General features: G+C 33.9%; 3 protein-coding genes across 13 annotated transcripts in view; 2 read left to right on the forward strand and 1 right to left on the reverse strand.

Moving 5' to 3' along the window:
• The window catches only part of LOC119067163 (alpha-actinin, sarcomeric), a 45,949-nt gene that overhangs the window by 24,933 nt on the left and 4,607 nt on the right, over positions 1 to 16,409 (reverse strand). For 3 of the 11 annotated variants that reach the window (XM_037170006.1, XM_037170566.1, XM_037170482.1), the window contains exons 1-2: positions 15,775 to 15,926; positions 15,032 to 15,202 (exon numbers count right to left, since the gene is read on the reverse strand). In XM_037170006.1, the coding sequence (XP_037025901.1) occupies positions 15,032 to 15,142 (111 nt within the window). In that variant the 5' untranslated portion in view covers positions 15,143 to 15,202; positions 15,775 to 15,926. Of the gene's footprint in view, positions 1 to 15,031; positions 15,203 to 15,338; positions 15,493 to 15,600; positions 15,620 to 15,732; positions 15,927 to 16,409 lie in introns of those variants that run through there. The other 8 variants (XM_037170722.1, XM_037170161.1, XM_037170400.1 and 5 more) reach the window with 6 other exon arrangements.
• On the forward strand, positions 3,825 to 5,295 carry LOC119071721 (odorant receptor 94a-like). Its single transcript, XM_037176778.1, has 4 exons — positions 3,825 to 4,631; positions 4,696 to 4,795; positions 4,851 to 5,114; positions 5,177 to 5,295. Exons 1-4 carry the CDS (start codon positions 3,889 to 3,891, stop codon positions 5,225 to 5,227), a joined length of 1,158 nt encoding a protein of 385 aa, XP_037032673.1. The 5' UTR covers positions 3,825 to 3,888; the 3' UTR covers positions 5,228 to 5,295.
• LOC119071797 (odorant receptor 94b-like) lies at positions 6,927 to 8,655 on the forward strand. Its single transcript, XM_037176892.1, has 4 exons — positions 6,927 to 7,757; positions 7,822 to 7,921; positions 7,981 to 8,244; positions 8,307 to 8,655. Exons 1-4 carry the CDS (start codon positions 7,015 to 7,017, stop codon positions 8,355 to 8,357), a joined length of 1,158 nt encoding a protein of 385 aa, XP_037032787.1. The 5' UTR covers positions 6,927 to 7,014; the 3' UTR covers positions 8,358 to 8,655.

A 16,409-nucleotide genomic window follows, 5' to 3' on the forward strand; every position in this document is an offset into this window, starting at 1 on the left:
AGATCGAATCGGTTTCCGATTAAATAATTTTTTTTTTTTCGACCGAACAAATTGAGCTGGAATTACGAAATTTGTTAATATACATAAAGTAGCACTTAAAACCGTATCATTCATTTCCGGTTGCGCCGATCCGTTGCTGGTGCTGTTTAGGAACCTAAACAAATAGCACATTCGGTGTCAGTGAATGGGTTTAAGCGATGTGATAGACAAACCGAAGCAATAAATCGTAGGGCCATAATCAACATAACTTTCACCAACGTGCACACGTTATGGCTACATAGCTATTTCAATGGAATTTTCGATTATAATTTGGTAAGTCCCGTCTGCCAGCTTAAACTTATAACACAAAGATGTTATGCAATCACACCGTTTTGATTGGAATGATTTTTTGGGGAAATCAATTCAGATTTGAACACAGAAAATGCACTTGCTTGATATGGTACACAGCGGTATTATGCGATTTGAAAACAGGTAATAATTAACCGTTTTTAAGAGAGAAAAATTCCGCAAAGTTCAATAATCACACAGTATATCAATGTGTTGCATTGCAGTATGAATATTATACCACCAAGATCAATGCAATCAGAAGTGGTTTTGTAATACAGCCTCAACACTTGCCTTAACGTTGTAACTGTCGTCGATTCAATACTCATTTTGTTATACTTTTAATGGCATATGGAAGTTTAAGGACCGTCTTCGAACTGTAATTTTTTTATCGTAATTAAAATTCAAGTCAGAGTGTTCGGAGTATTTGTAATAATTAACTGACATAATGCCAAAATTAGATCAACAGCGGTCAATAACTGAACAATTGACTGTGTTTTTTAAACGCTTCGCAAGTTTGAAATATCACAATGAGTGTTCTATTTGTAAAACGTTACCATATGTAATAAATAAACAGCAGAAAGAGATCCAAGGCCTATTTATGATAAATTTATTTACCGAAATCTAAAAAAAAATATCGAATTTTACCAAATTTTACCGAAATTTACCAAATCTGCCACATTTTACCGAATTTTACCACATTTTACCGAATTTTACCGAATTTATGTTTCGGTAAATTCAGTGAATTTTCCCAGAGGGATTCTTTTGAAAAACAGCCTGCCGAAATCGGACGCATTTTCTAGTGGATTTTATGATATGTGCCTAGATAGGTAGATAGGTCTGTAGAAGCCATAACCACTTGTATGTTTCGTGGCCTACAAAAAATTTCCATAAGAAAAGTGCGTGTTTTCGGTTTTTGGTCACCTCTCACTAGCCACACAAGCTTAGTGGAATTTTTGGTTGAGTGGTTTTGGCTTCTAGGGACCAATACCTGTCTGGGCATATATCAAAAAATTTACTAGAAAATGCGTCCGATTTCGGCAGGCTGCTTTGCAAAAGAATCCCTCCCAATACGAACCGTACGAACCATACGAACCGTTTGTTGAAATGCGTCAAAACAATGAGTGATACAGAAAAATGTATCATGAGAAGTACATAACAACAAAGATCAAAGAAATTGCAGAAAATCGTATACAACCAAACGAGCTAAGAAAATTGCGAGCTTTTGCACTTATTTGAATATGTTATTAGATTTCGAACAAAAGTTTTTATTGTTGTTGTTATCGTATAATTTACTCAGTCGATAACAAAGCCATGAACAACATTTTCATTACCGTGAACAAAACATAATAGCCAGTCTAATTTCCAGAGTAATTTCATCCATTTTGCCATTATTTACCCTGAACTCACATTATAATGCAACACACGAATGATGCTCATTATAATGCATAGAAATCCATCTATTTCTACAATTAGTTGTTGGACTCTGGCAATTCCAGTTAATTTTTCGAATTTCAACAGAAATTTGTGAGAACAATTTTTCGTGTAACTGGCATCATCGATGCACAGAACGTGAATGAGTTTTTCTCTGCTGTTTGGAAGATAAATTATGTTTACAAGCTAGACTCACTCAAAGCTCAAGTATGACAACAATGCTTGAGCACCGGATGTGTTCGCTCATCGAGCTATTTTCGACAAAATTTTACATCGACAAAAGCTGACAACAAACATTACATAAATAAATTTATTGTTTATTTTCAAATTTAACCAAATTCCTGTCGTTTCAAGGTAAAAAAAAATGTTCATTAGTATTATTGGTGTTGTACCGTGCACACACAATGTACATTTTATTTATAATTAATCATTCGGCGCACCAACTAATGAAATGAGAGCAATGAGTGTACCCAGAGCTCAATCATCATAATTATGTCAATGTGTATACAAATTACAAATGATGCTTGTTGTCAACGCGATCGACGAATCAAGAAGAAGATTGTTAATTATAATTAAGAAGTAACGTTGTGACAACAGTTATTTGTGTATAAGACAATAATTTTCACTTTACAAGACTTCGAATCAATAACGACACGAGCTCTTGTATCTTTTATTTAAAACATCACATAAGGTGATTCCTGGCGCATGCATAACGCCTCCTTCTTATTATTTATTTAACAATATGCATGCTTAGACAGGTATCTAATACATTGACTGAAATAGTAAAATATCAGCTTAGTGGAAGGTATTCAAGATGTGTCAGCTCAAACAATGAAGTGTGCGACGTAGGTATGGCAGTAACGATAATAGGCCATTAGAATATTTCGTTTCGCAGTCGATTGGTCGAATGACATTTTTAGTGAGCACTTTATCTCCCTTGGGGAGAAAATAGAACTTTTCTCACCTGAACCTTTGTTTATGTTTTCAAAAATGATGTTGTGAATTAGTGGCTTTTGTTTCGTGGAGAAAAACGATTAATCACACATCGCACATGAAAAACGTTGTGTTCACCTCTGGGAGAAATAGGAAATTCCAGCTCGAGCGAAATTGTGGCCAGAGCGAAGCGAGCTGTTGTTGGAATTTCCCATTTTCTTCACTTGGTAAACAAACAACTGCCCTCTAATATAAATAACAATGGACAGTAGGTAGTTGTTACGAGAAACTTACAATGTATAATTCTATTTTCAGTTATTTGTTAAGAGGCAATATGTATATGACCTATGCTGCAACCAGTATTTCCAACGTCAGTCACTTTGGTCTGAGGATGAATTACATTAGAATTCATAACAAATGAAACACGTCCCCTCTTTTATTATTTATGGCTCTACCACAAGTATGAGTGTGAAGGAGACACCTATTTTACATTTGTTTTATAACATTGTAAAACAGTGGAAAATTATTCAACGCCAAATCAATATTTTCCTCTAAGCCAATCGAAATAATTAAAAGCTTTGATAGTAAACATTTTGAGAGTTGCCATAAGAGAAGAGATACAGTAATTTGAAATTCTATTAGGGAACGTCAGATTTTTCGCCGATCAATGCCCAACAATATCGCTAACACTAAATCCTAACGATAAAGGCACACTAATATATTGTATAATTCTGGTACCGATTGATTTGCAACAAAACTGACCGTATCCTTCTTAGTATTAGTTTGTCTGATTCGAGATAAAATCTTTCTATAAATCTTTGTTATTTTGCGAAAGCTCCTCCGCATGCTGAATGGCTACAAAGCTTTCAATTGACAACTTAAAAATAATCGAAGCATGTCAGTTGACATGAGAAACTTGCAATATGTGTAATTCTATTGGCATTTATGTGTTAAGGTGCAATATGACCTTTTTCTCAAAAACGATTTTTTTTTATAAAATAAATTCCTGATCAATACAGAACGAAGCATTATTGAAATCGTTATAGCTTTAGAAGTGGACAGTTGACATGAGAGACTTGTAATTTGAATTTTTATTGAAGCACCGGTATCCTTTCCATATTGAAAAGATTTGGCCACGTCAACCCCTCAGTAGTTCTTGTACTTTCAACCGTGAACGAGAGCAACCTGAGGATAAATATGTTTCACGTGCAAATTGATAAAGTTATACAACAAACGGTTTCCCTCTTGTATTACATTGGAATCTGGCATCGGGGAGATGAACCTACCGCTAAAGAGCTGAGAACGAAGTTTTTCTATTGCATTTATTACTTAATGTTCTTAGTATCGTTGGTAGTTGGATCAGTTGTTAGTGAAAAAGAAGACGAAGCCATATTTTTGGTCGAAGCGTCGATTGCAATCGCAGTTTTGACTGTTAAGCTTTGGTATTTGATTTGGAAACAGAAACCAATTCTTGATTTGTTGAATCAGATTGGTGTTTTTTCAATTCGATATGAAGCAGATGTAGGAGTTTTCAACGTCAAATTGAGACAATTTAGAAAATTTGTGCTTTTAGTTTGTGTTATGGCAACAGTTGCTTGTTTTGAGGTGTTATTTGTTCCGTTTGTTGCAAAAAAGAAAAATTTAATTTTTGAAATCGGTTTTCCTTTGGACTACAAAAACAGTGAAATTGCTTTCTGGATTGCAAACAGTTTCATTTTAACTGAATGTGTTCTATCAATGATAACGACATTCTTTTTCATACTAATTTGGTATTTACTGTTATCATGTTCTCTGAGATATAATTTGCTGGGAAGTGAATTGAAAAAATTGGGACAAATCATCAGCGAAGAAACTAATGATGCAATATCGGAGAAACGAAAACAAATCATTTTCATGCAGGATTTAAAAGCCTCAATCGTTGCCCACTTGCACTTAAAGAAGTATGGCAATCTGTAATGAATACAAACGAAAACTTTAACGAAAAAGATAACGATTTTTTGGTAGATTGACCGATGATCTTGATTCATTTTCTTCGAACATGTTTTTCCTTCAATTTGGAACCAGTGGACTATGTATTTATAGATCGGTTTACTGCCTGGCATTTGTACATCAATTTTAAACTTACTTCTTCACGACTAATTTTATTTGTTCGTTTGTAGGACGTCGGCGATAATTTATCGAAACGTTTTATGCATCTTCTAAGTCTGTCCTACTTCATTTACGATTTATTCATGATTACGTACTTTGGGAATGAGATTATGCTGTCGAGTAATCGTGTCTCATACAGCTTGTTCGAATCGGATTGGATCGAGCAGCCCCAGTCGACCAAGAAGAACATTATCATTTTTGGAGAATATTTGAAGCAACCACATGTGCTGGTGATTGGCAAATTGTATCCATTAACTTTGGAGACATTTACACGGGTATGCTTAGCCATTAATTTGATTGGTCGATCGAATTTAAAATCATATGTCGTTTTTTCAAGATTTTGAATTCAGCCTACAGCATGTTCAACATTTTGAAAAGTTTTCAGTAATGAAGAGAATAAAGTGGCGAGAATCAACAGATAAGCAGAAATAAACGTATATTGTATTGTGTATATAGCAACGGATAATATAAAAACTATCTGTTGAATTTATCAAATAATATTTGTTGCAATTAGATCAAATGAATTGTTAATTGAACAAAGTTATTCTTAATTATGGCGACACCTATGTTTCAATTTTATAAGCACATAAATATACGATATAATACACAAAGTTCTGAAAGAACCTTGATAATACAAACATTCAAGGTTCTGAAAGAACAGGCTAAGACACTCACCGCGGCGGGTGTAATCAAATTTGTTAAACGCACTCATTGCATATTGTGTGAAAACCATTTTTTTTTAAGTTGAAATCGTTGAACAGTTTTGATTGTTTGTGTGGGTCAGCTGGAAAAGAGCTGAAGCAAAGTCATGCTGAAATTTCTTTGCCTTTAACTGTAGTATGTTTTAAAACTGATCAGCAGTTTGGGACTTTGGAGTGAGAGTTAGTCCGTTTCATGGAAGTGAGAAAATTCAGTGTCCAACATCCAGTTTCTCAAACACTCCTATGTAATGTTTGGATTGAAAATTTCAATTTGAAACAGATGGTAGAAAAAATTGACAAGAAAACGGACATTTTTTGGCATCAACGACACAAATATGTTGTTCAGTTTTTATGTAACGATTGAATTTCAATAAAATGTGACATATCCATTTTACTATCAGTTTTTCTAATTCGAGACAAAATATTCCAAGGTTATTTCAGCTGTCAAAATCCATAGAGACACAACCAAAAAATTATTGTTGAGAAAATGTTCGCAAAAGGGGTGAGGTTATGGCTCTGTGGATGCTCTCGTTCGTTTTTGACTTGTCAAAAATCGTTTTTACTTTCGATGGAACAAACACATCTGTGATAATTCACGCCGTAAGTGTGCTTAAAATTTAAATTTTAAGTGAACGAGTCGATGAAAAAGTGAACCGAAAAATACATTTCAACGCTTCCTTGCATGAAAATGAGTTGCGTGGGAAACATTTTGAATTTCGCAATTTTTCACAATTTCGGGACATAATCACCTTTCCAATGCATAACATATCCTACATTTTGTACTAAGATTCACGTGTATACAGAAATTCACATCAACGATCAAGAAAGATGCATTGCACACATTGCAATGTGATGTAAAGAGACGCGTTGAATGAAATCAAGTAGTCAATGCTTAGTATATACGCTTCAGCAATATGTTCGGTATAATTATGTGCCTTTATAGCCGAACGGCTATAGTCGTTGCTTTGCATTCAAAACAGTTTTAGTGTCGGGTGGGGGGTTCGAATTCTGGTCACTGCAAGGTTTTTATTTATAAAAATGTGGTCTTCGTTGAAGATAATAGGCTCTGTAGCGTGCTAAAAAACGTTCTTATTTCACTGCGTGCGAAAAAAAGTTCGTATTTCACTGTGTCCATTTATGGCTAGTTGACGTGAGAAACTTGCAACGTGTAGTTCTATTTTCATTTATTTGTTAAGGTGCAATACGACCATTTTCTTAAAAACAGGTCGAAGTCTTTATAAAATCAATTCCTGATCAATGCATAATGTGGAATTATTGAAATAGTTGTAGCTTTAGAAGTGAACGATTTGACAGTTTTGATATGAGAGACTTGTAATTTGAAATTTTATTTATTATTTATCAACGCACCGGTCTTCCTTTCTATTCATTTGTCCTCTTTCAAATGATTTTGCCACGTCAACTCCTCAGTATTTCTTGAACGTTCAACCGTGAACGACGTCACTTAGGGAGCAACATGTCTCACGTTCAAATCGATAACGTAATCAGTCAAATGGTTTCTCTCTTTTATTATATTGGATTTTGGCATCGGGGAGATGAGCCTACTGCTAAAGAGCTGAGATGGAAATTCTTCTATTGCATTTATTACATAGTTTTCGTCGCATCGATGGTGGTTGGATCAATGATAAGTGAGAAAGACGACGAAACTATATTTATGGTGGAATCATCCATCACAGTCGGAGTCTTTAACGTTAAACTTTGGTTTTTAATTTGGAAACAGAAACCAATTCTTGATTTGTTGCATCGGATTTGTGTTTTTTCCATTCGATATGAAGAAGACTTCAGGTTTTTCAACGTCAAATTGAGAGTATTCAGAAAGTTTGTGATTTTCTTTTGCATTATGGCATCGGTTGCTTGTTTGGAGGTGTTATTGGCTCCGTTTATTGCAAGCAAAAAAATAATAATTTTTGAAATCGGTTTTCCTTTGGACTACAAAAACAGTGAAATTGCTTTCTGGATTGCAAACAGTTTCATTTTAACTGAATGTGTTCTATCAATGATAACGACATTCTTTTCCATACTAATTTGGTATTTACTGTTATCATGTTCTCTGAGATATAATTTGCTGGGAAGGGAACTGAAAAGGTTGGGACAAATCATCAGCGAAGATTCTAAGAACGAGATATCGGAGAAACAAAAACACACCATTTTCATGCAGGATTTAAAAGCCTCAATCGACGCCCACTTGCACTTAAAGAAGTATTTTAATCTGTAATGAATACAAGCGAAAACTTTAACGATAACGCCTTCGAATTTTTGCTAGATTGACCGACGATCTTGAGTCATTTACTTCGCACATGCTTTTCCTTCAATTTGGTACCAGTGGACTATGTATTTGTGGATCGGTTTACTGCCTAGCATTTGTATACGTCAATTGAATTGCTACACTGCTTCAAGACTAATTGCACTGACTCGTTTGCAGGATGTCGGCGATAATGTATCGAAACGTTGCATGCATGTGTTAATGCTCTACTATTTCATTTCCGATCTATTCATGATTACGTACTTCGGGAATGAGATAATGTTCTCAAGTAGTCGTGTCTCATACAGCTTGTTCGAGTCGGAGTGGATCGAGCAGCCACAGTCGACCAAGAAGAACATTATCATTTTTGGAGAATATTTGAAGCAACCCCGTGTGCTGGTGATTGGCAAATTGTATCCATTAACTTTGGAGACATTTACACGGGTATGCTTAGACATTAATTTGATCGGTCGACAGATTTTTAAATCAAATTTTGCTTTTAAAAGATTTTAAATTCAGCCTACAGCATGTTCAACATTTTGAAAAGTTTTCAGTAATGAAGAGAATAGTGGGGTGAGAATCGACAGATCAGCATAAATAAACGGACATTAATGTTACGGATATCATACAATTTTTCTGCTGAATTTATCACATAATATTTGTTGCACTTAGATCACATGAATTGTTAATTAATCAAAGTTATTGTTAATTATGACGACACCTATGTTTGAATTTGATGGGCACACGAATATACGATAATACAAACATTCAAGGTTCTGGAAGAATAGGCTGAGACACTCACGAAGGCGGGTGAAATCAAATTTGTAACGATTTACTTTCAATAAACTGTGACATATCCATTTTACTATCAGTTTTTCTAATTCGAGATAAAATATTCCAATAGGTCTGTTCCAAGTTTCAGTTGTCAAAACGTCATCCATAGAGACATAACCAAAAAATTATTGTTGACAAAATGTTCGCAAAAGCGTTGTGGATGCACTCGTTTGTTTTCGGAAATCGATTTTACGTTCGATGGAACAAACCTATACATCTTTGGTAATTTGTGAAAGCTCAACCATACGCTGCATGAATGAATAATAAAAGCTTTTCATAAATTAAATAGCAATTGTCAGCTGACGTGAGAAACTTGCAACGTGTAATTATATTTTCCTTTAGCTGTTAAGGTGCAATACGACCATTTTCTTAAAAACAGGTCGAAGTCTTTATAAAATCAATTCCTGATCAATACATAATGTGGAATTATTGAAATAGTTGTAGCTTTAAGCTGCGAGCGCACTTACACCGTTTAGCTCTCCGTTTACGTTTTAACAATGGAAAGTGGGAGGAGCTTCCATTGTTCACTCGTAAACGGAGTGCTAAACGGCGTAAGTGCGCTCGCAGCCTTAGAAGTGAACGATTTGACAGTTTTGACATGAGAGACTTGTAATTTGAAATTTTATTTATTTATTTCCATCAAAGCATCGGTCTTCATTTCCATTCATTTCTCCTCTATCACATGATTTTGCCATGTCAACTGCTCAGTATTTCTTGCACTTTCAACCGTGAACGACAAACACATGTGGAGCAACATGTCTCACGTTCAAATTGATATAGTAATCAGTAAAATGGTTTCTCTCTTGTATTATGTTGGATTTTGGCATCGGGGAGATGAGCCTACCGCTAAAGAACTGAGAACGAAGTTCTTCTATTGCAAATACTACTTAATATTCTTCGTAGCGTTGGTAGTTGGAGCAATTATAAGCGAAACAGAAGACGAAACCATATTTTTGGTGGAAACATCCATCACAGTCGGAGTCTTGAATGTTAAACTTTGGCTTTTAATTTGGAAACAGAAACAAATTCTTGATTTGTTGCATCGGCTTTGTGTTTTTTCCATTCGATATGAAGAAGACTTTAGGTTTTCCAACGTCAAATTAAGAGTATTCCGAAAGTTTGTGATTTTGTTTTGTATTATGGCATCAGTTGCTTGTTTTAATGTGTTATTGGTTCCGTTTACTGCAAGCAAGAAAAATTTAATTTTTGAAATCGGTTTTCCCTTGGACTACAAAAACAGTGAAATTTCTTTCTGGATTGCAAACAGTTTCGCCTTTACTCAATGTGTTCTATCAACGATAGCAACATTCTTTTCTATACTAATTTGGTATTTACTGTTATCATGTTCTCTGAGATATAATTTGCTGGGAAGTGAATTGAAAAAATTGGGACAAATCATCAGCGAAGAAACTAATGATGCGATATCGGAGAAACGAAAACAAATCATTTTCATGCAGGATTTAAAAGCCTCAATCGATGCCCACCTGCACTTAAAGAGGTATGGCAAACTGTAATGAATACAAGCGAAAACTTTAACGAAAAAGATAACGATTTTTCGGTAGATTGACCGCTGATCTTGATTCATTTTCTTCGAACCTGTTTTTCCTTCAATTTGGAACCAGTGGACTATGCATTTGCGGATCGATTTACTGCTTGGCATTTGTATACGTCAATTGAATTGCTACACTGCGTCAAGACTAATTGCACTGACTCGTTTGCAGGATGTCGGCGATAATGTATCGAAACGTTGTATGCATCTGTTGATGCTCTACTATTTCATGTCCGATCTTTTCATGATTACGTACTTCGGGAATGAGATAATGTTCTCAAGTAGTCGTGTCTCATACAGCTTGTTCGAGTCGGAGTGGATCGAGCAGCCACAGTCGACCAAGAAGAACATTATCATTTTTGGAGAATATTTGAAGCGACCATGTGTACTGGTTATTGGTAAATTGTATCCATTAACTTTGGAGGCATTTACAAGGGTATGCTTAGCCATTTATTTGATTGGTCGATCGATTTTAAAATTGTATTTCGTTTTTTAAAGATTTTGAAATCGGCTTACAGCATGTTCAACATTTTGAAAAAATTTAAATAATGAAGGGAAACGGGACAGAGATGAGCAGAACGGATGAGCGAAAATCAACGGATATAATGAATGCAATCATAATATTAAGTTATTGTTGTGAATTCCTTAATGTAAATGTTATCGGAGTTCAATCGGTGTTCGCATAATATTAATTGTTTATAGCAGTACAATGACTGACCATTCTCAACCAGTCAATGTATGGAACTTTAAGTTTTCAATACTTCTGAAGATCTCAGTCAAATGTCAATAATGGTTTGTTTATTGGTTTCCTATTTATACACGAGTGCATGTGGTAAGGACGGCGGTATTAAGTTAATGTAAACGTAGGTGAGGAAATAGTTATTATCTGGCCTCAGTTGAAACTTCGGGTGCCTTTGTTGAGACAAACGTTGTACTGACCTCGACTCGGTAGTCGCTACGCCCTGGCCACAAACAACACCCTCGAAATGAAACCTTCAACTTTTATTTCCCTTGGTGAACGAAATACTATTGACATTTAAAAAAAAAAACTAAAATTTCTTCGATTGACAGGTTTTCGAATGTTATTCGATGTAGTTTTACAGAGTAGTAGATCACATCAAATTTGTTAATTACTATGGCACCTACATGTTTCACGTTTGTGTAAATTAAATCGAACTATTAAATCGATTCGTTTTTTTGTAAAAGTTATTTTCCCAACGCATGCTAAAAGGCTTTTTTACTGAATGAAAGGTTTCCAGCACGAGCCGGAGGCAACAATTGTTTTATACCACTCAGCATCATAATATACAAAATTTGCAAACTTTAGATGCCTCTGTGGTATAAAACGTTGTATGCAAAACTCAATGCAAAATACTTAATTAGGCTCACGATGTGTATTATGACACATGGACATTTCTTCCGTTTGACAAACTATTGGACGCAACACCAATGTGTGCTAAGTATCAGAACTTATTGCTGCGAAATTAGCGAAATTTAACGAAAATTTGTCGTTTTTTTATCGCGGTAACTCTAGGTAAACTTCAGTAAATTTCGATAATTTTCAGTAATTTCGGTAAACCAAACACATGCATCGGTAAAGAGTCCTGTTAATTTATTAGCACTACATATGCATGCACTACCCACTACATACAACACTATGGACAATACAACGAGTAAAAGCTCTTTAATTAAAGGACTTCTGAAACGTTCCATTATGTTTTTGATCAATTGTTTGTGATTTTAAGATAGGAGTTGTTTCGTTTCCGCTCCGTTTGTTGGAAGTGAGAAAACTCTGGTTTCAAAATCTGATGTTTGAAAAATTACGTTCGGTGCCTCTGGAGCTGTTGTATCGTAATACTTTTCGATACAGATTTTTTGTGACGTATTGTATATACACATTACACACCCTAGCTAAGCTTGCCAAGAGTGAGGATGGGCATATTTACGATTTACTGATAAATGAATATGTCATCACTGTTAAAATCGCAAAATATTCAAATTGTAGTGCAGTGAAAGTGAACGACACTCCCTTGATTAGGTGGATCTATCCAGTTGTTGATAAAATTCATTTGAAGATTAAAATTTTCGAAAATAATAAACTCAAGGCCAGAATGTAGTATAATTGTTTCATCCCGAGATGAATTGGTGCTCGAATGTTTAGCTCGTTATTCTGATAGTCAGGGTTAAAACAGTAGTTACAAAACATGCGTAGAATACAAATGTACAGATAAAATTAGAACTTCGTCGGTAGGTTTAGTGTAATAAACTGAACTAATCTATGTAAACAGTCGTGAAAAGATATAGGTGGAATAGGTGAATAGGTGGGAAGACAAGCGTTATCTTCCATACTATACTATTATCAGTGAGTAATATTCGAATTTTATGAATTGTTGAAAACAAACGTGTTCTTAGATAAAGGACTAGTCAGTAACTGCTGAGCCATATCAAAAGTTTCATGAATAATCAAGTCACGCCAATCTCTATGTTACCAATTTTAAAATAACGATACGCAAAGACCGCCAGTAATGCACAATAAGACCAATTTAATACAATTACTGTGGTGTGCTGCAATAATACCGATAAATGCCAAACATATCAAAATGTGTTACAGCATATCGTTTTAGCCAGCACAGCAAGATTTAATTTTTATTTATTGAATGGACATGACTTGTGTAAAAGCATATTATTCGCAAACACTTTTATTGTAGTGCAAATTTGTAGAAGGCGTGCCGAGACAAGAATCGAACGTATTTTTACCTTTTAGACACTTCTACCGGCAATATATTGATGAATGTTTAACATAATTTCACAGATGATATGCCGCGGGAAACGTAGCAGTGAATCATTCTGACTTTTTGTTGAACGGGATTTCTGTGATTCTTTGAAGGTCTATCTTGATTCATGCTGACTGCTGACTGTTATCACTCAAGAATAATATTTTTTACTGTGAAAAGTGTACTACAATGTCAGGGCAGCTTTCTAACAACCGCATCCACATTGTCTACAAAATTATGAGGCCTACAATCGGACAGTGTCATCTTGCAAATTACTTTATGTTAGAAGCGAACACTATCCAAATTTAGGATGTGAATGAGGTGGCCTTGCCTATGATTGACATCAGAGACTATTTGTGGAAAAACATTTTTCCTTATTTTTCAAAACTTTCCAGAATTTTCCTAAAAATTTTCGAAAAATATTTCATGGTAAAATTAAGGAAAATGTATGAAAATCCAAGAAAATGGAAATTGTTTTCCCAAAAGTAATCGCCTTTCTACCGTATAAATTCGAATGAATACCGGGTTAATACTGGGAAAATATTGGCACACTATTTGTCTTCTAAGAGGACGTTTTTTCCTCCATCTTACGGGTAGTAGAACATTCGTGCGGAATCAGTCATTAACAACATAATTTCGGGAACCAGAAGACTTTGGACAATTAATTGAAGATTTCTCAGTTAATGATACGATTAATTTTTCGTTCTATTTTTAAAACAACATTTTTCCTCAGTAGATAACAAGCAAGCAAGCAAAGAAAAAGAAAAAAACGAAAATATATTTTTGTAGCCACAGCCGGGAATATTGAATTCTACCTACAACACTTTTCAGTGGAATCAATATGTAAAATAATGAAAATTTAAAGAAGAAAAAAAAATTCATCTCTTCAGTAACGTAGGCCGGAGAACATAAAAAATATTTATATAACAAAAAATATTTTCTTTTTTTTCACTTCAGATCTGTGAAACTAACCGAAGAAAAATGGGTTGAAGCAATGTTATTGGTGAAATTTTTTTTAGATCGAATGCGAACCGTCTATATGTGCTATAAGCAAAGAAGTTGTACATAAATATACACCGAGTTTATTTTCGTCGAATTATAAAGACAGAAAACAGTTGAGAATTTTTTTTTCTTTCGTTCTGATTTTTTTTTTTATTGAAATGAAAAGAAGGAAAGCGAACTGTGAGTGTAAAGATTCGAATTTTTGCTCAAGAAATTTTTGTTTTTTTTTTTTGGAGATAGGAAAATGTGTTGGAGAAACCGAAAAGATGAGAGAAAATTTATTGAATGTGTGAAATTAATTCACATTTGCAAAACGCGCGCGCGGGGCATAGCGCGCTGGTTTAAGAAGAAGAAGAAGAAAAAACATTGTGAATGATGACGAAATTTTCCGTAAAAAATTAATCTATTTTTGTCTCTCTTTCATACAAAATAACATCGACACGAATGGGTTCGTCGGATGAGGTGCGCGATTTTGAATTTTTTTTTTTTCGTTTTTTTTTAATTACACTTTTTTCAAATTACTAGAAACTTTTAATTAAATTCGTTCGGATTTTTTTCGTAATCACAGTCAATATACACACAATATGAATTCATGATAAGATAAGAAGGAACCATCCGAAATTATAAATGTAATATCATTGATATATCAACCTTGGTCTTGTAATGACGAATTATTAAAATTATCAAAATGTATTTCAGGAGCAGAAAATTAAAAAAAAATAAATATTTTTTGATTCATATGGAACACATGAAAACGACTAGGATTTTGACACTTTTACGTCATCTGTTACACAATAATTTTTTTTTCTTCAACACACTAAATTTTTTACTCTTTTTCTATGTATACAGTCGAAACTGTCCGAAAATAACTGCCTTGGCATTTTTTTTTTCTTCTTACTTTTTGCAAATTAAATACAAGTCCCACTTGAAAGATAAATTAAATATTCTTTGAGTGTCCTCAATTCACATCATCACATTTTCAAAAAGAAATTGAAATTAATTTTTCTTCGCTCGAAATAACAGTTTGGGAAAAAGAAGGAAAAAAATGAAAATTGAAAATCTTTTCACTTACCTTCTTTTGCTGCTTCTCCCAAGCTGGATCTAGGAGTCCTTCACGTTCCCATTCCTCCTCCTGCTCCATGTACTGATCTCCATATTCCATGGAGTAACCGTTTTCCATCATTTTGATAGAGTTTTTTTTTAGTTTAGAAAATTGTTCGTTCGAAGTTTAGGTGTTAAATGACTGTATAGGCGAATCAGTTTAAGTATTTTTTTTTGTCGCGTAACACAATTTTTTTTTTAAATTATAAAATTCAAAAAATTAAAAATCAAAAAATTTAAAAATTAAAAAAAAATTATCAAAAAAAATTGCGCTGCACAACAAAAATATTTAATCCTCGGCTATTCCTGGTCTCGATTATGTGTCATTAAATAATCCATGTGTGGTGTCAAATTTCACATTTAAAAAAATTATCCTCAAAAATTGTTTATTGTTTTTCCATTTAAATAATTCGTTAAAAATATATTATTGCACTGACGACGATTTAGTTAAATTCGAATTTATTCCCAAAAAAAAACTGGTTTAATTTTATGAGTAAATTGTCGCAGAGGTTTTTATTATTATTATCACAAAATGCTGACGGTTAATTATGGGTCAATTATGAGAGACAAATATTTCAAGATGAGAAAAATAAGGAATCTGCAGACGAGAATTTATATTCTCGACAGCAGAGACTAATAACTGCAATATTATGAATTTAAATAAATTTAAACCAAAAAAAAAATAATTGTGTGATCGTTAAATCGTTTATATACTTGTCAGGTAACGTCACAAAGACCGCTCGCGTTGGTAGTCAACTCAAAACTAAACCTGATCAATTTAATTCTTACAATACGGAGCTACAATACTCGCGATATTTTTAAGTTTTCTGTTTGATACACACGAAATTAGTGTGAGGTGAAAAAAAAAACACAACAGTGACTTGGTATGAGTACCGATATGAAATATGTGATTGTATTGATATACATAATGCTGCTTATAATGTTTTATAGTTATGAGCCGGTGTGTGTCGGTGTTGGAATTCTGATTGTATTTAAAAAAAAGAAGAAGAATTTGATGCACTTTTAAACCGTACACCATCCCGAATGAAAACTATAATTTTGCATACGGTTTGCATACATGAAATCCTCAACTGTTTTTTATTGTTGTAGGAAATTGAACTTAATGTGTGATGGTATTGGGATGTTATGTATGATTTGATATAAAATGTTTAATTGAAATAAACCATAATTTTGTTTACTTATGCACTCCGTCAACAACTGACGGAGTCAAGAAATAAAGTTCAGCATATCAATTAGACGTATAGGTTAGTTCAAACTCTACCGTATTCAAAGGCAATTAGTTTGGATGTAGTAAGTATTATGGAATGGTACAATAGAATGAAGAACAA

This window comes from Bradysia coprophila, chromosome II, assembly GCF_014529535.1.
Source record: "Bradysia coprophila strain Holo2 chromosome II, BU_Bcop_v1, whole genome shotgun sequence".
Classification (NCBI taxonomy): domain Eukaryota; kingdom Metazoa; phylum Arthropoda; class Insecta; order Diptera; family Sciaridae; genus Bradysia; species Bradysia coprophila.